The following is a 24,023-nucleotide window of genomic DNA, read 5'->3' on the forward strand; positions in this document are numbered from 1 at the left end:
CCGTTCTCCGGTTGAAAACTATTGAACTTCCCTTACACACAAAATCTCTGCCGTGAACTGTGTAAGTGAGGAATGCCGGACTCCAAACAAAACCTTCAACTGTCTTACAGAAGTTCTCTTAATTAACTTTGTCTGTGAACTCTGACTGTTAATAAATATGAACTTGCATCATCTTTGTGCAAAATTAACTTTCAGATTCACATTTCCCATCTCCTCGTGATTTAAAAATGTTTACAGAACTTTATCAAGTATTGACTTCAGAAAATTAGTTGCACGTGAGATTCCGCGCGAAGATCATTGCTCAGTAATAGGGGCGCTCTGTCACAGGAGAGTGCATGTTCCTGGTGCGCCACAGTATCGGGTTTCTGTCGTGGAGGAACTGTACGAATGGTAGAGCGTTCCGCTCGTCTTCTTACACACACTTCGTGACGGTGCCGTATATCGGCATCACTTCGAAATGCAGAGCAGCAGTCAAAAACGTTATTTGCCCTGCCATTATTATGTGTAACTTACTTTTTGGTTCCCCCGTATAAAATCCGTCAAATCTACATCTACATGGATACTCCGCAAATCACACTCAAGTATTTGTTTTGTAAATAAAAACGCCTTCTCTTGCTGGACTGTGTTTTATTTTCTCAGACGAGTTTCGGCTTTTTTCACTTTAAGGCATCATCAGTGGTATCTGTAATGATACAGTTATGATACACTTTTGTTTTGACATGTATCTATTCCTAAATCACAAAACAGTTCACTGCTAGCTTTTTATGTAAATATGTGATTATTTACGGTTCTTCCTGTTTCAGTTGGCATCGGTGTTTCCTCTCATCTGGTCACATGAAGGTCGCAAGCGCTACTTACAAAACATAAACATGTCTTTTGTGTTTCGAACATTTTCCTCCCCACTTTCATTTTGTTTGCACTTGTTTTGACGCGTTATCACTCTTATGTCACTATTGTAGACATAAAACTAATATAGACATAACTGCTTTGAGTTCACTGTTTAACTGTATCATTATAAATCCCACTGATGATGCCTTAGTCAAAAAAAGGCGAAACGCGCCTGGAAAATAAAACACAGTGCGGCAAGAGAAGGCGTTTTTATTTATGAAACAAATATTTCTGTGTTTGCTGCAGAGGATGGCCACTCAGAGAAACTCGTCACACTTAAGTGTCCGGCAGAGGGTTCATCGAACCATCTTCACAACAATTCTCTCTTATTCCACTCTCGAACAGCGCGCGGAAGACACGAACACCTGTCTCTTCCCGTGCGGGCTCTGATTTCCCTCACTTCGTTAAGAAGATCGTTTCTTCCCAGGCAGGCCAGCGTCAAGAAAATATTTTCACATTCAGAGGAGAAAGTTGGTGATCGAAGTTTCGTGGGAAGATCGTGCCGAAACGAAAAACGCCTTTGTTTTAGTGATGATCGCCCCATATCCTATTCCATGACGCCGGGCAGGGTCTAAGAGCGCCTTGCCACGGTTCGCGCGTCTCCCCCCCCCTCCCCCCCCCCGCGCCACCCCTCCCGTCCGCAGCGAGTCCTCCCTAGGGCATGGTTGTGTGTGTTGTCCTTAGCGTAAGTTAGTTTAAGCAGTGTGTAAGCCTAGGGAGCGATGACCTCAGCAATTTGGTCCCATAGTAACTTACAACAAATTTCCAAACAAAAAAAAGAAAGAAAGAAAGAAAGACCATGACGCACTCTCTTACGTTCGTTGCCAGAGTGTATGCCTTATGTTTAGAGTCACTTCACGTACTGGTTTTGTAACTGATTTTATCTTATTTTATTTCATGTGTAGTTTTATATGTAACGCTCTATTTTTGACAAATTATCCGATCATGGCACACGCCAAAACGCTTCATTTTGGATCAATGAAGTCATTTTGTGTTCAGTTAATGACTTACTGCCTTGCGACCTGATCAGCTTTCTAAAGACTACATTATGTGCTACAGTTTCATCTACCTTCTGCTGACGGAGTTACGCAGATCCAAGCGGTTCCCAGAACGTCGTGTGCGTAAATACAGTGAGCCCCTACAGTTCCCTCTGAAGAGTCCACAGTAATTTTCAGTTCTGCTGACTGATGTATTTACTCCTGCGTTGTATGTACTGAAGTTTAGTTTACGCTTTTTTTTTTTTTTAAGTAATCTAATAACGCACAGTCGTCTTGCAGTGGTTGCCGAGTAGCTGGGTACTTGCACACCCACTTCACTTTCTCATTATAATATTTTTACTGACATACTTTTTTTTTCTTCTTGCAGTGTGCTGGCGAGTTGGGCCTGCCGTTCCCAACCATTTCCGAGTGCGCAAACAGTATAGCTGGTAGCGAACTGATGAGGGCATATGGGAACACCACGAAAGACTTGAGTCCTCCGCTGACAAGTGTACCGACAGTCACACTGAACGGGGTGAGTCGAACGAAGTACAACATGGTCTGTTCCAGTAGCACTCTATGTGAAGAGAAAAGCGTTCCTTAAATCATTGTTGCTATTAACACCGGTGTTTAGTGATGCTAATAAAGTTGCCCGTCAAATTCATTCGAGATAGCACAAAAATGTTCTTATTTCTTGACACTTCGTCTCCTTGACTCTCATTGACTATTATGTTTTCCATCAGTCTTCAAATCCACATCTCAGACGACTTAAATCTCTATACTTCCTTCTTGTCCAAGTTTCAGCAGTGTGAAAACCCACTCTATACTCTAGTTTCTATACTGTAGTTTCAGCTCTCTGAGACTGCAGACTATGTGTAAGTTGCGCTTGTGTGTGTGTGTGTGTGTGTGTGTGTGTGTGTGTGTGTACTGCTGACAAAGGCCTTAATGGCCGAAAGCTATGATTGCGTGAATCTTTTTGTTGTGCCTATCGCGGCTCAGCATCTCCACTATATGGTGAGTAGCAACTTTCTTTTCTCATATTGTTACAGTTTATTTAAATATGTTTTTGTTTTCTAGTGACTTTGATGTCACATGTGAAATTATTTGTTTTCATCTTCTTTAATTGTAATTTATCTATAACATACATTGCAACAATTCCTAAAATTGAGTGCATTGTCAAGATGTATATGTAACTGTGACCATGGTCATATCAGTAGTAATAGGGCAATTTTTACGTTGTTGTGGTGAGTAGTGGATGTAACAAGGTGCAGTTTGCCTGACATGAATAAATGAAAAACATTAAAAGGATATCCTTCTTGATCACTTTATAAATGATCAAAGAAGTAAAAATATGCCTCAACATTGTAACTGCATTCATGGACAAAATACAGTCTAGTAAAATAGAATGCTTAACACCCTGTAATATGTTGTTCTCAGCTGTCATTTTAATACTTTGTCATAATTTACAGTGTGTTACTTGTTTTATGATGATAAATAGTAGCGATTTTGTCTTGGCATGTATTTGTGTTTTCATAGACATGTTCCTAGGTTAAACTGCTGCTTGAAACTGAAGTTGAAAAGGTTAGGTACTTAGGAAATTCAGGAATAGGACTAGGTCTTATCACTACTCTTTCTTTATTGATACAAAAACAGTGGCAGTCCTTTTTCATTTCTTTTTACAATTAGTTTTCCAGAGCCATTTTCCTTCCTGCATGCTTCTCCCCAGATGGCTCTACAATCTTCAGAAGAGAGACGTCCGTACACGTTCGTCTGTCATGCTCTTCTCTCTGAACCAGTAGCGCTCATTGTAAGGATATTCTGGATGGTTTGCCATTCTGTAATTCAAGATCAAAGAACATAAAACACAACAGACTAGATGAAATGTTTTATTGACTGGGAGAAGGTAGGGCATCCCGAGTAATAAGTGTACATCTCTACTCGGCAAGTGTCGTCACATAAATCTCGGCAAGGCTGTATAGTTCTACTTGTGTAGACCGGTGGGTTCATCCCTTCCAGACGCACAGTCTGAGTTTCACCTACATACAGCCGCCACGTGACTTTTGAGAGCAACATCAGAGAACTTGCGTTTTTGTTGTGTCTTACAAAAATGGAACAATAGAATTTAGAGCACAGTTATGCCATCAACTTTGTGTTAAACTTAGGGAATCCACATGTGCGACATTTGAATAGTTGAAACAGGCCTACGAGAAACATTCTTTATCAAAATTAAAAGTTTTTCACTGGCGCAAGCCATTTTTGGAACGCTAGCTCACGTTGATGATGAACCTCACTCACGGAGACCTTCAACTTAAAAAATCAACAAAAATGTCAAACGGGCATGTGCTCTTGTGAGAGCATGCCTCCAGGCAGTCAACCAAGTGTTTCACAAAGATGTCCTCAAGGGGCTCAGGAAAAGAGTGACTCAAATGAGACTGGACACTGCAGACAAGTGGATGCTGTATTATGATAATGCCCCATGTCACAGGGCCACTTCTGTCACAGAATTTTTTTACCTCAAACGGCATTCCTGTTTTTCCACAGCCCCTCTATTCATCTTATCTGAGTACTTATGGTGTTTTTCTTTTCCCGAAACTGAAAAATATCTTAAAATGGTATCACTGTGGGACTCTGAAGGACATCCAAAAGAATGTCACTGACATGTTAAACGCCAAGAGCTAAAGCCTTCCGGCACTGCTACCGAGCGTGGCAATGATTGCACTAGTGTATAGCTGCCAAAGGGAACTAACTTGAAGGGACAATACTGTTGCATTTTCCTAGGATTCCTATAGACTATGGTCTGTTTAACACCCATTTCAACTTCAAACTTAATTTACATGTGATCTAAGGATTCACCTTTCGAGAAACATTGAACTGGACAACATCTTGAACATACAGAGACATGTAAATGCTAATAGTTTACTACAAATATTGTTAGAAATGGAGCCAATTTGTTGTAATATTGTGTTAATACAAAAATAAGAAAGAAAAGCTTATTTGTAATGTATAGATTTGACATTTAACATGAAATGAAATGGTCTTCTGGTTTACCTTCAGCACGTCTAGCATAAGTATTCTGCAAAACACAGAACTTGTTGTATATCTGATTTTCATCCAGGTTGAGATTCAATTTGTTGTAACCTTCAAAACATGCTGTCATTGCAGATGAAACACTTCTTGTTCTTTAAACAAAAAACTTACAAGCAGACTAAACACAGTGTTCTCAGAAAAGTCATAGTTTTAACACAAATGATCAATGTAATGTGACAAGAAAGATTATGCATCATTTTCAAAGGTATTTTCTCTAGGCTTTCATGGACTTTCTTTTCTAAGAATTTATTTTGTTTCCTGCTCTCTAGCTTGTAAGTATATTGCAGAAAGCAAAAAGTTCCCTTATTCTGTCCAACACAATGAAAGTAACTGAGTTGTTTTACAGTTTTCTAACACCAGTTTCAAACAAGGGCAACGTGTGCTGCAGAAAGCAAAATGTAATTCAGGAATTGGATTTTCAGTTTCTTCAGCATCATGCTCCCCATTTGATGTCACAAACTGCCAAATCGATCTTCAAGAATCCTTCTTGCATATTACTTGATGGAATAGCAGAAGTATACAGATCTGTCAATTGTAGGAAGTAGCAACAGCCAGCTTGTATGGACATTTTGTAATATTTACTTAAATTCCACTTCCACAAACTCTGGAAATTCTCTCAGTGACTGAACATTTGATGCAGAAGAGCCAACTCATTGTAGATTTTGAGAACTAAAGCCTATACATCATAATGATGTGTGTTAAGATCATGTTTTATAGTAGTATTTATGACCCAGCAGTTGCAATTAACCATCAAAATGGATGGATTTCCATTTTTCAGTAAGACAAAAACCGAACTGGTTTTGCCGTAGTTTTCTGATGCAATGTCAGCACTGTATGCACTTACTTACTCAGATGAAAGCCATTATATATTGTAATGTTCAGAATTGCATGGAAAATATCTGCACATTTCTTTGGCATCTCTATAAAAATTTAGCAATCTCTGATGTATCTTGTTGTTAACATCAAACTACTGAACTGTGCATGGAAAAGCTTTAGTATTTCCTCAGTCTGAAGTATTTGAAGACACAGAAAAATAGGCTTTATGAAGATCGCCTATGACTACATCTTGAATGTGTGGGACAGGTACATTTTCTGAGATAGCCATTGCCTAAGTTCTTCCACACAAAACTTCAGGTGGAATATTACTGTCTGGAAACAAGAAATGATACAATTTCATTTGACACAGCAATGAGACTTGTACGTAAGGTCACACTTTACACTGTGGTAACCAGGTGCAACTTCAGAATGTGTTACACCATCTTCTTCACACATATGTTTCTTCCAAAGAAAGTTGTGACTGTTGTATTTTTATGATTCTTCTGTTGTGCCAGCTTGAGTTCTGTGTTTTCTGATGACTATCTTATCTTCCTTCAAATTTTATCTAAAACATGGAGGGGCAAATGAAACACTTTATTGTGAAGTCATTTGCTTTCATCAACGACATGGAAAAATCTGTTTTCTAACCATTTTTGTTCAAAGCCATATGTTTTTTAACTTTCTGCTGCAGAACAGATGAAGTTGATGAACTGTCTTCATTATTAGAGAAAGGATGAAATATCTTTTTCAAATACCAATCCTTCCTAATCCTAAAATGTTCACACTGGATGGAAAATGTGGTGGCAACTTAACTACCCGATAACCCCTAATTTTACATGCAAATGTGTATTTTGAATCATCTATAGGGATTTTTTTCTCTTCATTGGCATGATTCGCAAAATCCATACAAGGTAGGATAAAAGTGTGTCACGAGACCCTTTACCCAGGATCCTGGACAGTACTTTAAATTACAGGGCAATGCTGCTCAACACTAGGTGGGTAGCAATGCTACTGTGGCCAGATGAGGCTGTCTACATTGACACACACCGCTGTTTGACGTAACTACCCATTAGAGTAGACCCAAAAGTTATGTCCATTGTTTCTTCCATTCTTCTGTTCCTGAAGATTTCCAAATTATTCTCTAGTAGAAACTCAAGTAGGTGCTCAGCTGTTGGCATCGCTGTTTACCCACACCAGGTTGTGGCCACTGACATCAGAACCAAACAACAGTCGTTCATTCTGCTTGAGCAGCTGTCTACCAGTCTCCTCACTTCCTGGAAAGGAGTTCTGTCCTCGTAAGGAAGGTAAACTGAGGCCAATATGATTTCCCTCATACTTTCTTCCTCACATTGTTTCATCCTGGTGGTCACCAAATCCCTGGAGCAAAGCCTTCCACTGATATGAGTTAAATTCCATTTTTGACATAAATGCATGTTCTAGGGTTTCTTAAGATTTCTAGCATAAATCAACTTATCTCTAGTTTCCCAAGGCCTGAAATGTCACCTTTATATAGAATGGGTTTCTTGATTAGAGCCATGTCCACCTTTTGTCTTTCCAGATGACAACACCAAGTGGCAGCTGCCCCTTTACTATGTTGCACGTTTATCTGCAACATCAGCAGTGTCAAACTTGCCACCACAGTTGCTTCCGATGTCTCTGATTATCCTGACAGCAACCTGTGAGAGCCCTAGGTACAATTTCAGGTCCTGTTCTCACATTGTCACCAGGGATTATTAGCTGACTTCCACCACAAGCATTGGCCATCCGATATAACCTTTCACACGATTACCCTGTGGTCCTTGTCGAGACCTTTTGGTTCTACACCACTTTTGTCAAGCAGAGTCCTGAAGAGCTCAGCTGCTGTCTTGACCAGCAACATGTGCCTCCTGCCACAGAGATATCGTAGGCACCATCTCCTTAAGCAGATCCACTGTTTCCATCCTCTCGCCAACCAAGATACAGGCACCTTTGTCCAAACAGATTGGCCTGAATTTGGATCCTGGACTTGTGGCCCCACCAACTGTCCCGGAGACATCCACTTGAAAAAGCTCCATCTCCTGTCAGGTAATGCTGACCAGTGAATGTCCCTGTTGGATAACCACCCTTCTGAAAACAGAGACTGCAGTAGTATAGGAGTGTTTCCATATTTCTCTGAGAAATGGGAGTATTAGACTCCTCCCCTGTTCACTTGTTCTCCATCATAGAGGCAGAAGGGGTCTGATTACCTCCTTCACTCTGAGGAAGTCTTTTTTTGGAGCTCCTAGTTTCAAGACCTTTTAATTCCCTCTATTTACGTTTAGGAAGCCATTCATTACCTTTCTTTTCTGTTTGTTCTTTGAGAAATTCCTCCTCTGCGACCCAGACAAGGATCTGATCCAGAACTGGTCCAAATTCTCAGTGACCACTTCCACTTCTTCGACTGGTCTGTCACCTGATCCATTTGCCGAAACAGCTTCCATCATAGGTTTCAGCCCCAGTGTCTGTATGTTTGAGGCCTCATCTTTGATTGTGTTTTGTTTCATGTTATCCATTATGGTCCTATGAGAATTGGGGATTTATTTGTTCGACGCCACAGAATCCCACACGCTGCAAGCCTAATTACACAGGGAAGTCACCTAGCATCTCTGAGGTTCCATTAATGATACATCTTCCCACATGCCACATACTCTAAATATGCATTGAATCACACCTTGGGTTTTCTATCAAGGGAATTGGGGAATGCTGTGGGAGTGGACATGGGGGAGATTGTGGAGAAAGGGGGGGGGGCTGTTTTGGGACTCTCTCAACCAGTTCATCTGCTGAGGATCATCCAGGAAACACTGGCAGTAGCTGTGTTACTACAAGTATTAAACTTCAGCTTCTTGCAAACATGCAAGTGTCTCTGCATGCACAGACAATGCTTCTACAAGATAATGTCTCCAGAGAGGGAATATCAGATAAGGTGAGTCATTTCTCCATCTAGTATCATATTTGAGAATGTTTCTGCTATGCTCTTCTTGTGATTTCCTGTTGACAAAAACTTCACAGTGGAGTATATGTACTGTGATACTATTTCCAATATGCCAAACTGCTTGTATACTTCAAGAAGAAAGAGTAACCTGTTCAAGATTTAACTAATAACCAAAATTTTGATGTTGTATCTCGGTGTCTTCATCACGTGTTTCCTGAGACTGGTCACTTTGTTTACCAGCCCACTGTCACTGCTTCTTGTCATGGTATCCATCTCGAGGCATTCCCCATTCTGTCTGCGATGATGCTGCGAATGTGAATGCAATATGTCTTAAATTGGTGAAAGCATCACAATAATGGACATAAGGTGTAAGGAACACCAGAGGTAAGTTCTGCAGAAATTTTTATGAAGTCTCAGACGGTGTTCAGGAAAGATGGATAGGCTGAATTGGTGGTGGAGTGTTTGTGTCTGTCAGTAGTGGTTTATCTTGTAGTGAAGTCAAAGTAGATACTCTGTGGAAATTGGTATGGGTGGAGGTTATACTTAACAGCCGAACTAAGTTAATAATTGGCTCCTTCTACCAACCTCCAGACTTCGATGATATAGTTGCTGAACAGTTCAGAGAAAATTTGAGTCTCGTAACAAATAAATACCCCACTCTTATGGTTATAGTTGGTGGAGACTTCAACCTTCCCTCGATATGTTGGCAAAAATATTTGTTCAAAACTGGTGGTAGGCAGAAAACGTCTTCCGAGATTGTCCTAAATGCTTTCTCCGAAAATTATTTCGAGCAGTTAGTCCACGAACCCACGCGAATAGTAAATGGTTGCAAAAACACACTTGACCTCTTAGCCACAAACAATCCAGAGCTAATAGAGAGCACCATTACTGATACAGGGATTAGTGATCACAAGGTCATTGTAGCTAGGCTCAATACCGTTTCTTCCAAATCCACCAGAAACAAACACAAAATAATTTTATTTAAAAAAGCAGATAAAGTGTCACTAGAAGCCTTCCTAAGAGACAATCTCCATTCCTTCCGAACTGACTATGCAAATGTAGACGAGATGTGGCTCAAATTCAAAGAAATGGTAGCAACAGCAATTGAGAGGTTCATACCTCATAAATTGGTAAGAGATGGAACTGATCCCCCATGGTACACAAAACAGGTCCGAACGCTGTTGCACAGGCAACGGAAAAAGCATGCGAAGTTCAGAAGAACGCGAAATCCCGAAGATTGGCTAAAATTTACAGACGTGCAAAATTTGGCACGCACTTCAAAGCGAGATGGCTTTAATAGGTTCCACAATGAAACATTGTCTCGAAATTTGGTAGAAAATCCGAAGAAATTCTGGTCGTATGTAAAGTACACAAGTGGCAAGACGCAGTCAATACCTTCGCTGTGCAGTGCCAATGGTACTGTTACCGACGACTGTGCCGCTAAAGCGGAGTTATTGAACGCAGTTTTCCAAAATACCTTCACCAGGGAAGACGAATGGAATATTCCAGAATTTGAAACACGAACAGCTGCTAGCATGAGTTTCTTAGAAGTAGATACCTTAGGGGTTGCGAAGCAACTCAAATCGCTTGATACGGGAAACTCTTCAGGTCCAGATTGTATACCGATTAGGTTCCTTTCAGATTACGCTAATACAATAGCTCCCTACTTAGCAATCATGTACAACCGCTCGCTCACCGATAGATCTGTACCTACAGATTGGAAAATTGCGCAGGTCGCACCAGTGTTTAAGAAGGGTAGTAGGAGTAATACATCGAACTACAGACCTATATCATTGACGTCGGTTTGCAGTAGGGTTTTGGAGCATATACTGTATTCAAACATTATTAATCACCTTGAAGGAAACGATCTATTGATACGCAATCAGCATGGTTTCAGAAAACATCATTCTTGTGCAACGCAGCTAGCTCTTTATTCGCACGAAGTAATGGCCACTATCGACTGGGGATCTCAAGTTGATTCCATATTTTTAAATTTCCGGAAAGCTTTTGACACCGTTCCTCACAAGCAACTTCTAATCAAGCTGTGGGCCTATGGGGTATCGTCTCAGTTGTGCGACTGGATTCGTGATTTCCTGTCAGAAAGGTTGCAGTTCATAGTAATAGATGGCAAATCATCGAATAAAACTGAAGTGATATCGGGTGTTCCCCAGGGAAGCGTCCTGGGACCTCTGCTGTTCCTGATCTATATAAATGACCTGGGTGACAATCTGAGTAGTTCTCTTAGGTTGTTCGCAGATGATGCTGTAACTTACCGTCTAGTAAGGTCATCCGAAGACCAGTATCAGTTGCAAAGCGATTTAGAAAAGATTGTTGTATGGTGTGGCAGGTGGCAGTTGACGCTAAATAATGAAAAGTGTGAGGTGATCCACATGAGTTCCAAAAGAAATCCGTTGGAATTTGATTACTCAATAAAGAGTACAATTCTCAAGGCTGTCAATTCAACTAAGTACCTGGGTGTAAAAATTACAAACAACTTCAGTTGGAAAGACCACATAGATAATATTGTGGGGAAGGCGAGCCAATGGTTGTGTTTCATTGGCAGGACACTTAGAAGATGCAACAAGTCCACTAAAGAGACAGCTTACACTACACTCTTTCATCCTCTGTTAGAATATTGCTGCGCGGTGTGGGATCCTTACCAAGTGGGATTGATGGAGGACATCAAAAGGGTGCAAAAAAGGGCAGCTCGTTTTGTGTTATCATGTAACAGGGGAGAGAGAGTGGCAGATATGGTACGCGAGTTGGGATGGAAGTCATTAAAGTAAAGACATTTTTCGTCACGGCGAGATCTATTTACGAAATTTCAGTCACTAACTTTCTCTTCCGAATGCGAAAATATTTTGTTGAGCCCAGCCTACATAGGTAGGAATGCTCATCAAAATAAAATAAGAGAAATCAGAGCTCAAACAGAAAGGTTTAGGTGTTTGTTTCTTCCGCACGCTGTTCGGGAGTGGAATGGTAGGAAGATAGTATGATTGTGGTTCGATGAACCCTCTGCCAAGCACTTAAATGTGAATTGCAGAGTAATCATGTAGATGTAGATGTAGATGTACCAGACAGGCCACTAAATCAGCAATAGCAGAACAATGCCTGGAACTTTAATGCACCATGAGGTATTACAAAACCAAGAACCTGGCTCAAACCCTCAGATTATGGGATAATGTCATCAGTGAATCTATTGAAATAAAGATGGTAGAGAACCTGGTCAAACTGGGAAACAAGATACCAGCTCAGTACAGCACAGAATCCATCTTTGGAATTACTGCAGAAACACTGGGAAAAGTTACCTGGTCCAGTAATGAGCCTCAGATGACTGGTGGCATAATTAGCAGTATCATACCTCATACAGAGCACCAGGTGGCAATTACATCCTTGGGGGACAGCCATAGAGGTCACTGAAAAGATAGGAAACAACTTAAATGACCTGAAACCTCACACATTGCACAACTTGGGATCACATGTAATATGGAACACTTGACAGCGGCTACCACCGCATGAAATTACTGCAGTATGTGCAGACATAACATGCAGCCTGATGATGCAGGAAGCACATCTCGCAAGTGTGTTCTGAATCCAGAACACCAAGAGGGTGATATGGCCATGAGAGAAAGCTGCTGTGGTCATAACAGCACAAGAAATGTCTACAGCTCCAGGGTAGTACTAGAAATGTGCCTGCTGGGTTTGGACCTAATACAGATGCCACGGAATGGCTGCCACTATGGAAGACAACCGCAACAGGTGCAGTCAGAATATGGAATGCCTCGAGATGGATACCACTGAAAGAAACAGCCACAGTGAGTGTGGACGGCACAGTAAACACCGAGCAGTGCCCGGGCATAAATATGCGACCCAGCCACAAAATTGATCAGTCTCAGGAAACACCTGATGACGACACCACGATATGACATCAAAATATCATGTTGGGAAGATGCAAGCCACCAGCATTACACCCAGTTCTACAAGATGACAATGAATCATTGGTAAAGTTTAAGAAATTAAAATTTTAAGTTTCTGAAAATGGTGTGATTTGAAATAAACTGAACTTAGTACTTACTCCGGAATGTGGCTCCGAACTTGTCGCCCTGCAGGTCCCTTATCCAGGCGCTCCAGCATGTCCATGTCTTCTGGAGACAGCTCAAAGTCAAACACCTGCAAGTTACAGAACATGTTCATCCAACTCACTTAGTACTATTCAGCATAACAGCTATGCAGTTTTAAGGGAATACTGTGCTCAGGTACTCTCAGAACCCAGAGCTCCTACGTGGATGACAGTTCAATTCTCATACACTGAGTTAAAACATTATGATCAGCTATTTAAAAGCCCATTGGTCCACTTCTGGAAGGCAACTCAGCAGTGATTCTGCATGTCGCGGATTCAACAAGTACTTTCTAAAGGTTTGTGACAACAGATGTCTGTGCACAGGGCACAGGGCAGTTGGTTTGTGGGCGTGGGGCTGGCACCCAATAGCATCCCCATCGGATTCAGAAAAGCCAAATTTGATGGCCAAGACATCATCTCGAGTTCACTATCATGCTCCTAAAACCATTGAAGCACAATTCTGGCCGTGTGACACGGACAGATATCCCGCTGGAAGATGCCATCACTGTTGAGCGAGACATCAGGCATAAGGGGTTTCAATTGGTCCCTAACAATGTTCACGTAGTCTACAGCTGTCACAGTGATTTCGATTACTAATGCAGGTCCTGGGTTCCCACAGAAGTCCAGGTGAATGTCCCCCATAACACAATAGTGCTCCCATTGGCCTGTGTCCGTGGTGAACTGCACGTTTCAAGCAGCTCTTTGACTGGACACGACCATCAATCTGCTTTAACAAAAAACAGGATTCAACTGACCGAGCGACTCAATTCCACTGATCCACAGTCCAGTCTCAATGATGTCGTGCCCTCTGTAATCGTAACTGATGATGTCGTTGGGTCAACGTGGGAACACTTATGGGCTCTCTGCTGCCCAATACCATGTTCAACACTGTGCACTGAACAGTGTACTCCGAAACACTTGTGCCTCTGCCAGCACTGTACTCTGTCATTAGGTCTGCAGCAGATTGCCACCTGTCCTGCTTTAGAGAGCGGGCAGGTCTCCAATCCCTACGTTCTGTGACGAGGTACAGACGTGAAACTTCTTGTCGCCTACGTGTGGTTTCAGCATTCTTCAACCGCTTTCCACAGATGCTCACGACAGTAGCACATGAACAGCCAACAAGCTTCACCGTTTTTGAGATGCTTGCTCTACGGTGCACAATGACAACTGAGCACCTCACTTGGGTGTCACTGCTGTACTCTTCAAACTGGACCCTGGTTTGACGCAGCTGTCCATCCTAGTCTAGCCCCTCCATCTTTGCGTAATGACTGCAGCCTATATCCACTTGAGCCTGTTTACTGTAGTGAGTCCTCGGTCTCCCTCTACAATTTTTACTTACCGCACTTTCGTCTTAAGACTGACAGTTTCTTGACTCCTCAGGATTCATCCTATCAACTGATCCCTTCTTGTAGTCAAGTTGTGACACAAATATCTTTATGCCCAATTTCATTCAGTATGTCCTCATTAGATGTTTGATGCACCCATCTAATCTTCAGCCTTCTACTGTATTGCCCCATTTCAAAAGCTTTTGTTTTCTTATTGCTTAACTGCTTATCACAATGTTCCACTTCGTATAAAGCTACTGTACTTGAGACAAATACCTTTGCAAGAAACAGATGGACTGGTTTTTGTAACACAAGTGGGTGCATGATGTACTCTGTACACTTGTAAAGAATAGCTGTCTTTATGTGACCCAGGTAAACACGTATGAGCAAAATTCACAGTTTAAACTTATTTCAACTAAACAATAATAAAATACACTTTCACTTCACTCTGTTGCCACATACGAGTGTCATCCCATACTAATGACCCATTCAAAGCATTAAATAGTGTAGTTTCATCAGGTCCCTGCCAATTGCTTATTTGATTACTAACTACCTCATAGATAACTGCCTCATTGTGGGATTATGCTGATACTTCAGAATCTGGATCACTTTCATTAATGCTGCTCACTTCTAATTATGAGAACAGAACTTATCACTACATTAGCTGAAACAATGATGAAGAAATAGGTATGGGCTCGCAATTGTAAAACAACAGTAGAATGATCAAGCCAATGTTATTTGTGATTGGTGCACTTTAATATAAGCACATGCGTTACCAGCATGTAGCCCGGTTGCATTTACTTATTGGTCTTCTCTCATCATAGGCACGCCTAGTCCAGCGCCTGCCACACAGTGTTTCCTAGTGTGGACCGGTGTGCTGGTGAAGGTGTACACCAGGACATTACTTGCCATTGTGCCCTAATATGAGGGACGTTCTACCCGAGATCCTTCCCACCACTCCTTAAATGGTATTCCATTGGCCACCCAACCTCACCAGCATCCTAGTCTATACATATGGCACTCCCACTCCCAACTGCTTAACACAAGGATCATATCCCTGTGGAAGACCCCGGTGCGAGACTTGCCAATCCACCCACACAGCACCTCCTACTCCAGTCCTGTCACAGGTGTATCCAATCACATCAGAGGTGAGGCCACCCGTGAAAGCAGCTTCGTCACATACCAGCTCTGCTGCAGACACTGTACAGCCTTTTATGACGGTACCACTACCGACCCACTGTCCACCAGGATGCACAGACATTGCCAAAGTGGCGCAACCTGTAGCGGAACATAACATGCTCGATTTCCATTCCACCACCAGCTTTTCTGAACTGTGCAAACGGGAGTTGTCCTCACAACACATTCTCCACTCCCGAAATTATCCTGGCCTCAACCTACGGCAACCTACTGTGTCCAAAGCCTTCACCCAACAGCCTCCCCCCCCTCCATATTCCCATCCCCTCACCCTCTTTCACATACCAACCTCTGCCATCGCACCCACCAATCTTTCCTGCCCTCCCCACCTCTCTGCCCCACAGCCTCCCAACACACTGCACCTCTTATCAGTCAAGTCCCTGCTCACTCTGCCAGACAGCATTCCTCACCCCCCCCCCCCTCCCTTCTGCTATTCCCATCCCCTTTCCCCACCCCCTCCAGATTACTGCTTCCTTTTTATGTGACAGTTGGATTCCGGTCCAAGTTGCCAGAGATGGCAGTCACGTGTGCATGAGGTGTGCTCGCCTGTGTTAATAAATGTATGTGTATTTCCTTTACTGAAGAAGGCTTTCGCCAAAAGCTAATGAGTAAGTGTCTTTTTGTTGTGCCTGTCTGCAAATCATAGTTGACAAAAAGATAATCTATACATAATATATTATATTAGTATTATTTGTCGGTCCATAAAAAAGCATGTGAGTGTTGATGGGAAAGAACAAAAACTAGCCTAAGAAATATGGAATAAAGGTGCTGCTGTTGTTTTTATGTTCTGTCTGAAAACTGGTTTGATGCACCCTGCATGCTACTCTACCCTGTGAAAGCTTGCCTATGTCAGCTTAACTATTACAACCTAAGTCCGTTTGACACTGCTTAATGTAGTCAAACTTTGTCTGCCTCTACATTTTTTACCCCTCCAACAGTTCGTTCCATAACCAAATTGACTTTTTCTTGTTGGCCAATGAGATATCATATCAATCCTTCACTTCTTTTAATCAAGTTGTGACATCCCCCCCCCCCCCCATTTAACCCCCCCCCCCCCCATCCTCCCACCCATGAACCATGGACATTGCCGTTGGCGGGGGGAGGCTTGTGTGCTCCAGCAATACAGATAGCCGTACCGTAGGTGTCTTGATGATACTGTAACCTGGAACACATGATATTTTACAGTTGGTGTTTCAGTGTAGAGACTTATCTTAGCATCACATGAAGGACTACAGACTGCCATTAGCAGCTTCCAGCATTTTCTACTGTTTTTTTTATTGTGAGACATGAGGTTCTGTTCTATGCAGCATTTGTAAATATGATGAGTTCTACATATTGAAGTGTCACTTAATGTATTAAAGCTATCTGAAGGGTACTGTTAATTCCTCAGTTACAGAGTTTCAAGATGAGTACAGTTATGTATATTTTTAATACTAGATACATAATGTGTGGACGGTTAAGCTATACTTCATAAGCCATGCTGCATCTTGCATCTTGAAACAGAAGAACATCTTCTACCATGGGACATACAAAATTAGCAACTGAACTGAGTTTCTCTGTCTTGAAAATATAAATTTGTATTAGCTGCCAATGGCTTCCATTTCAAAATATTTTCAATGTGTAACTGCTTTTTGATAATACTACTTCTTAATTTGACCTCACTTACTGCTTATTGGTGTGTATTGGAGCAATAACATAACATAGAGACTATTAAATACCTTGTAGACAAGACTTTCTCAATTGCAACACTTTTGAATTACAACAAAATATTTGTTCCTAGGTACATGATCATGTTGTACCTTGGATTGTTTTTCACATTTGGAAAAATCTTGGTTTTACAGAGTACTTTTTGCAGTTTAAGAAAATACTGTACCACACATATAGTGAATACTATCATTACTAAATAGAATAACAAAGTATATTAAACTTCTAACAATGGAAAATCCAGGACAGAATGACAGCATTATGAAAAGGATAGACTACTGCTCACCATATAATGGAGACGTTGAGTTGCAGACATCTACATGTACACGTACATCTACATCGATACTCTGTAAACCACTGTGAAGCGCACACCAGAGGGTACTTCCCACTCTACCAGTTATTAGGGTTTCTTTCTGTTCCATTCACCTATGGACCGTGGGAAGAATCACTGTTTGAATAGCTCTGTGCATGCTGTAATTATTCTAATCTTACCCTCGTTATCTCTATGTGAGCAATATGTAGGGGGTTGTAGTGTATTCCAAATGTAAACATTCAAAGCTGGCTATTGGAACTTTCTAAGCAGATTTTCTCACAATTGTTTACATATATCTTCAAGGATCTGCCAGTTCAGATTCTTCAGTATCTCTGTGACACTCTCCCACAGATCAAACAAACTATAAAGATTTGTGCTGCCCTTCTCTTTATACATTCAGTATCTCCTGTTAGTCCTATCTGTTATGGACCCCACACATTTGAGAAATATTCTAGAATGAATTGCACAAGTAAATTGTAAACAATCTCATTTGTAGACTGACTGCACTTCCCAGTATGCTATCAGTAAACCAAACTCTACCATTTGCTTTACCAACAACTTAGCCTATTTGGTCATTCTATTTCATATCCGTACAAAGTGTTACACCCAGGTATTTATATAAATTGGCCAAATCCAACAGTAATTCACAGATTTTATGGTCATAGGATACTACATTTTTTTTCATTTTGTGAAGTGCACAATTTTACATTTTTGAACATTTAAACCAAGTTGCAAATCTGTGCACCACTTTGAAATTTTATCAGGATCTGACTGAATATTTATGCAGCTCCTTACAGACAGCGCTCCATTATAAATAACTGCATCATATGTGAAAAGCCTGCTTTTGCTATCAATATTGTCTGCAAGGTCATAAACATGCAACATAAACAGCAAGGATCGCAACACATTTCCCTGGGGAACACCCAAAGTTACTTCTGTATCTGATGATGATTCTCCATCCAAGATAACTTGCTGTCTCCTCATACCAAAAAGTCCTCAGTCTAGTCACAAATTTCAGTTGATACCCCATATGATTGTACTTTTAACAGTAAACATAAGCATGGTACTGCATCAAATGCTTTTCGGAAATCAAAAAATACAGCATCTACCTAACTGCCTTGATCCAAAACTTTCAGTACGTCATGAGAAAAGTGCGGCTCGGGTTTCACATGGTTGATGTTTTCTGACTCCATGCTGTCTGGCATGGAGGAGGTCATTCTGTTCAAGATATCTCTTTATTTTGGGCTCAAAATATGTTCTAATATTCGACAGCAAATCAATGGTGAGGATATTGGAAGATAATTTTGTGGATCACTTCTACTACCAATCTTTTAGATGGATATAACCTGTGCTTTTTTCCAAGAACTGGGCACACTTTTTTGTTCGAGGGATCTATGACAGAATATAGTTACAAGAGGGGCTAACGCAGCTGCAGATTCAGTATAGAATCTGATAGGAATTCCATTGGGCCCTAGAGCTTTGTTCATTTTTATCAATTTCAGCTGTTTCTCAACACCACTGACACTAATTCTTATTTCGCTCGTCTTTTCAGTGGTACGGGGATTAAAGTGCATCAACACTAAAAGACTGTTAAACAAGTAAGCTTTCAGCAAAAAAGCCTCCTCTGAATTAAGACAACATACACATACAAAAGCCTAGGGCTAGTAGAAATCCTTGGGTAACACAAGAAATATTGAATTTAATTGATGAAAGGAGAAAATATAAAAATGCAGTAAATGAAGCAGGCAAAAAGGAATACAAACATCTCAAAAATGAGATCGACAGGAAGTGCAAAATGGCTAAGCAGGGATGGCTAGAGGACAAATGCAAGGATGTAGAGGCTTATCTCACTAGGGGTAAGATAGATACTGCCTACAGGAAAATTAAAGAGACCCTTCGAGAAAAGAGAACCACTTGTATGAATATCAAGAGCTCAGATGGAAACCCAGTACTAAGCAAAGAAGGGAAAGCAGAAAAGTGGAAGGAGTATATAGAGGGTCTATACAAGAGCAATGTACTCGAGGACAATATTATGGAAATGGAAGAGGATGTAGATGAAGATGAAATGGGAGATACGATACTGCGTGAAGAGTTTGACAGAGCACTGAAAGACCTGAGTCGAAACAAGGCCCCAGGAGTATACAACATTCCATTAGAACTACTGATGGCCTTGGGAGAGCCAGTCCTGACAAAACTCTACCATCTGGTGAGCAAGATGTATGAGACAGGCGAAATACCCTCAGACTTCAAGAAGAATATAATAAATCCAATCCCAAAGAAAGCAGATGCTGACAGATGTGAAAATTACCGAACAATCAGTTTAATAAGTCACAGATGCAAAATACTAATGCGAATTTTTTACAGACGAATGGAAAAACTGGTAGAAGCCGATCTCGGGGAAGATCAGTTTGGATTCCGCAGAAATATTGGGACACGGGAGGCAATACCGACCCTACGACTTATCTTAGAAGCTACATTAAGGAAAGGCAAACTTACGTTTCTGGCATTTGTAGACTTAAAGAAAGCTTTTGACAATGTTGACTGGAATACTCTCTTTCGAATTCTAAAGGTGGCAGGGGTAAAATACAGGGAACGAAAGGCTATTTACAATTTTTACAGAAAGCAGATGGCAGTTATAAGAGTTGAGGGGCATGAAAGGGAAGCAGTGGTTGGGAAGGGAGTGAGACAGGGTTGTAGCCTATCCCTGATGTTATTCAATCTGTATATTGAGCAAGCAGTGAAGGAAACAAAAGAGAAATTTGGAGTACGTATTAAAATCCATGGAGAAGAAATAAAAACTTTGAGGTTCGCCGATGACATTGTAATTCTGTCAGAGACAGCAAAGGACTTGGAAGAGCAGTTGAACAGAATGGACAGTGTCATGAAAGGAGGGTATAAGATGAACATCAACAAAAGCAAAACGAGGATAATGGAATGTAGTCAAATTAAGTCGGGTGATGCTGAGGGAATTAGATTAGGAAATGAGACACTTAAAGTAGTAAAGGAATTTTGCTATTTGGGGAGCAAAATAACTGATGATGGTCGAAGTAGAGAGGATATAAAATGTAGACTGGCAATGGCAAGGAAAGTGTTTCTGAAGGAGAGAAATTTGTTAACATCGAGTATAGATTTAAGTGTCAGGAAGTCGTTTCTGAAAGTATTTGTATGGAGTGTAGCCATGTATGGAATTGAAGCATGGACGATAACTAGTTTGGACAAGAAGAGAATAGAAGCTTTTGAAATGTGGTGCTACAGTAGAATGCTGAAGATTAGATGGGTAGATCATATAACTAATGAGGAGGTATTGAATAGGATTGGGGAGAAGAGAAGTTTGTGGCACAACTTGACTAGAAGAAGGGATCAGTTGGTAGGACATGTTCTGAGGCATCAAGGGATCACGAATTTAGTATTGGAGGGCAGTGTGGAGGGTAAAAATCGTAGAGGGAGACCAAGAGATGAATACACTAACCATATTCAGAAGGATGTAGGTTGCAGTAGGTACTGGGAGATGAAGAAGCTTGCACAGGATAGAGTAGCATGGAGAGCTGCATCGAAACAGTCTCAGGACTGAAGACCACAACAACAACACATACAAACATGACCACTGCCTCCAGCTGCCGAAGCAGCAAACTTCTCTTACAGGGCTGGCTTCAGGTTAAGTCTGAAAAGTGTTCCAAAGCACAATTCTCTCTCCTATCGTACATATTGTCTGTCAAGTTATTGACAGACAACATAAGCAGTAAGGCTCCCAACATACTTTCCTGTTGTACAAGTGAAGTCTAATTGTGGAACTGTGGTTTATTCATCTCATGACATACATGTGCAATCCATCTGGTTTGAGTATAGCAGACAGAATTTATAATACACTTGCAATGATTTTTACACTACTAAATAATAGTACTAAAATAAATAATGACACTATAATGATATTTTTTGGGATATATAACACATGGCATTCAGCTTAAATTTCCAGTTCGTCCTACACAATTCATCCACTGAGTAATAACATTTCAGTGTCAGTACCTCATACAGTTTTCTTTTAAGGGGACCTAAATTCATCTACGTTAGCTTGTTTCCTTTTAATTTATTGCAAAATTTTCATTCCCACCTACTTTGGTCCCTGGACATACAGTTTGAGGTGGTGGGTGGGAAGCGTAAGTTTTTCTTTGTTTCTTGTACCATGTGAATAAACAAAATGGTTTCCCTCAAATAATTCATGTCTGGTGTATTTCTACACCATCAAAGGTAAAATCATTTATGTTGCTGGGTCACATCTTGCTTGTCTTCAATTTGTTCATGCGGGATTGACATTTTGACACCTCTGCTGGGATCTTCTCTAGCATCTTCTGATATTTCCGGTTTGACAACCAGCTGTGTTGGGTTGAAATGTCAACTGTGTATGAAGAAATTGGAGAGGAACCTGATGAAGCCCAGCAACCTGGAAGGTTCACCTTCACTGAAGTAGAAGTAACTTGACTTGTGCAACCGGAATGTGTGTTGAGACCCTTAGAGTTCAGTTGCCAGGTGGGCAATATTAAAAGTAACCTCAGACTTTCTACAGTTGTTGCAGTCAGCTGTAACAAAGCTCTGCCTGAAAAAAGCATCACAAATATCCACACAGACCTTGGTAGGGTCTCAAACTAATGCAAATATTGGTGACTTGCTTTAAATGCACAGAAATGTAAAACGATGCTCTTCACAAAAGCCAGACAAGTTACGTCCTCTGAGTACACCATCAGTGAGTCACAATTGGAATGTGCCAACTCACACACATACCCACAGTTAACAGTTTGTGGGGATATGAAATTGAGTGATGTCGTAGTCTCTGTCACGGGCAAAGCATGTGGCACTCATCAATTCATTGGTAGGATACTGGAAAAAACCAACAAAGGAGACTGCTTACAAAACACTCTCCCTTCCTGTCTTAGAATCTTACTTAAGTTTGTGGAATCCATAACAAATTGTCTAAAAGGGGATATTCAGTATGTATAAAGAAGAGCCGTACAATTCCTATGGGTTTGTTTGACTGATAGAAGTGCTGAAAAACCAAAAACCTGACTTGATAGACTGTTGAGGTTAGACACCCACTAGTGTGCAGAGCCTGCTTACCAAGTCATTAGAGTCAGTTTTAAAGAGACTTTAAAGGTTCACCTATGATGCACGTTTGTAGATAATTTTCTCCTTGTATAAATAACTAAGGATAGGAGAATGAATTAAAGAATATTGCTGAGACACCTGGTGATCTACAAGTAGGGGCTGTGTCATGTGCTAATGTATGTAAGAATATGTTCTATAAAGAAATTTTGTAATGATGCCACACAGGATCAAAAAGTGCAGGGGGAGAAAAAAGTACCTAGCATAAACTGCATGAGAAAATATGACTGGGCAACAACACAATGGCAGCCGTAGAGCATCGCGACACCACTGCTGCTGAATCAGATATATGAAATTAAATTGTGTACAGTCAATCTTGCATTTATATTCTTTATTGGTTAGCATGATCCATTTATATTGCAGCAGGCCAAGGTTTTGTTCTGTTTACCACTGAATTTGACTTGCATTAAAACATTCCAAAGACGATGAGGGAATGTAAGGGTTGTTGCAAATAATATTTACTTGAAGTAAATATACAACACGCGTAATGGTCATTTTTTGCTATGATTTGTAGTTTGTCAATGTTTCAGTGACAGTATTGTACTGTAATTACTGAATTAAGGATTAATGTGCTGAACAATATTATCTGAATGTGGGAAAATAATTACAAGATGAGAAAGCTATTTATTCTTTCAAAACACTAGTATTTCTGAGTGATTAAAAAACTTTTAGAGTTCATATGCAGGAAAGAACTTTAACTCAACACAATCGAAACATTACTGTAGGGCCATCACCCTAATAAGCCATCACAATTGTAAGAAGATTTAATGTTGGGCCTCTGCTGTTCTAACGTGAGCCAAGGGCTTTAATAGCTTCAGAAGTGCTGAAGACTGGGAGCAGGCAGGAAAGCAGTGGGGAGGGGCGCGAGGCAAAAGAGATATTCATAATTTCACTATCTAATCTCCCCCTCCCCCCCCCCCCCCTCCACCCTCATAGATCATCAGAAGATGTTCTTCTGCCCTATCTCTATCCCTGACATTGAGGTCTTCAAGACAAGTTTCAGCTAATTACATGGCGGAAAGGAAGAAACTGTAATAACTGGTACAACAGAAGAACCCCCCACAATGCACTAGACAATTGTTTCCAGACTACGAATGTAGATGTCGATGCATCAAAAGCACTAATTATAAGTAGGCAATAGACGAATGTCTCCACAATGCCCACTTAACACACTGTATACCAAGGCCAAGCATAGCCCAGGCCACAACTTGGCATTAGAAAGACAGGTCTGAGTATAGGTTAGGGCACAATTTTCTCGCCATGAAAGCCATCTGTCACTCGGAAACTAAACTCATTGTATATGAGAACAATGTACAGATGTCTTGCCACCTGTCTCCTGGCTGGTGCTGCCTTCTATTGTCAGTTTCTACAATTATTAAGTGGGGGGGGGGGGGGGGGGGGGCAAACAAAACAGCAAATGCAACAGCTGCTGTCGTGAATGGCTGAACTAATATGATTGTCAAATATCCACGGGTGTGCTGCCGGTCTATAGTGT

At 41.0% G+C, this 24,023-nt stretch overlaps 1 protein-coding gene across 1 annotated transcript in view; it reads right to left on the reverse strand.

Moving 5' to 3' along the window:
• Positions 1–3,483: 3,483 nt before the first annotated feature.
• Positions 3,484–24,023, reverse strand: part of LOC124551213 (1,5-anhydro-D-fructose reductase-like) — a 69,031-nt gene continuing 48,491 nt past the window's right edge. The window contains exons 6-7 of the mRNA XM_047126203.1: positions 12,794–12,888; positions 3,484–3,700 (exon numbers count right to left, since the gene is read on the reverse strand). Coding sequence (XP_046982159.1) covers positions 3,607–3,700; positions 12,794–12,888 — 189 coding nt within the window. The 3' untranslated portion in view covers positions 3,484–3,606. The remainder of the gene's footprint in view (positions 3,701–12,793; positions 12,889–24,023) is intronic.

Source organism: Schistocerca americana, chromosome 9 (assembly GCF_021461395.2).
Source record: "Schistocerca americana isolate TAMUIC-IGC-003095 chromosome 9, iqSchAmer2.1, whole genome shotgun sequence".
NCBI classification, from domain to species: domain Eukaryota; kingdom Metazoa; phylum Arthropoda; class Insecta; order Orthoptera; family Acrididae; genus Schistocerca; species Schistocerca americana.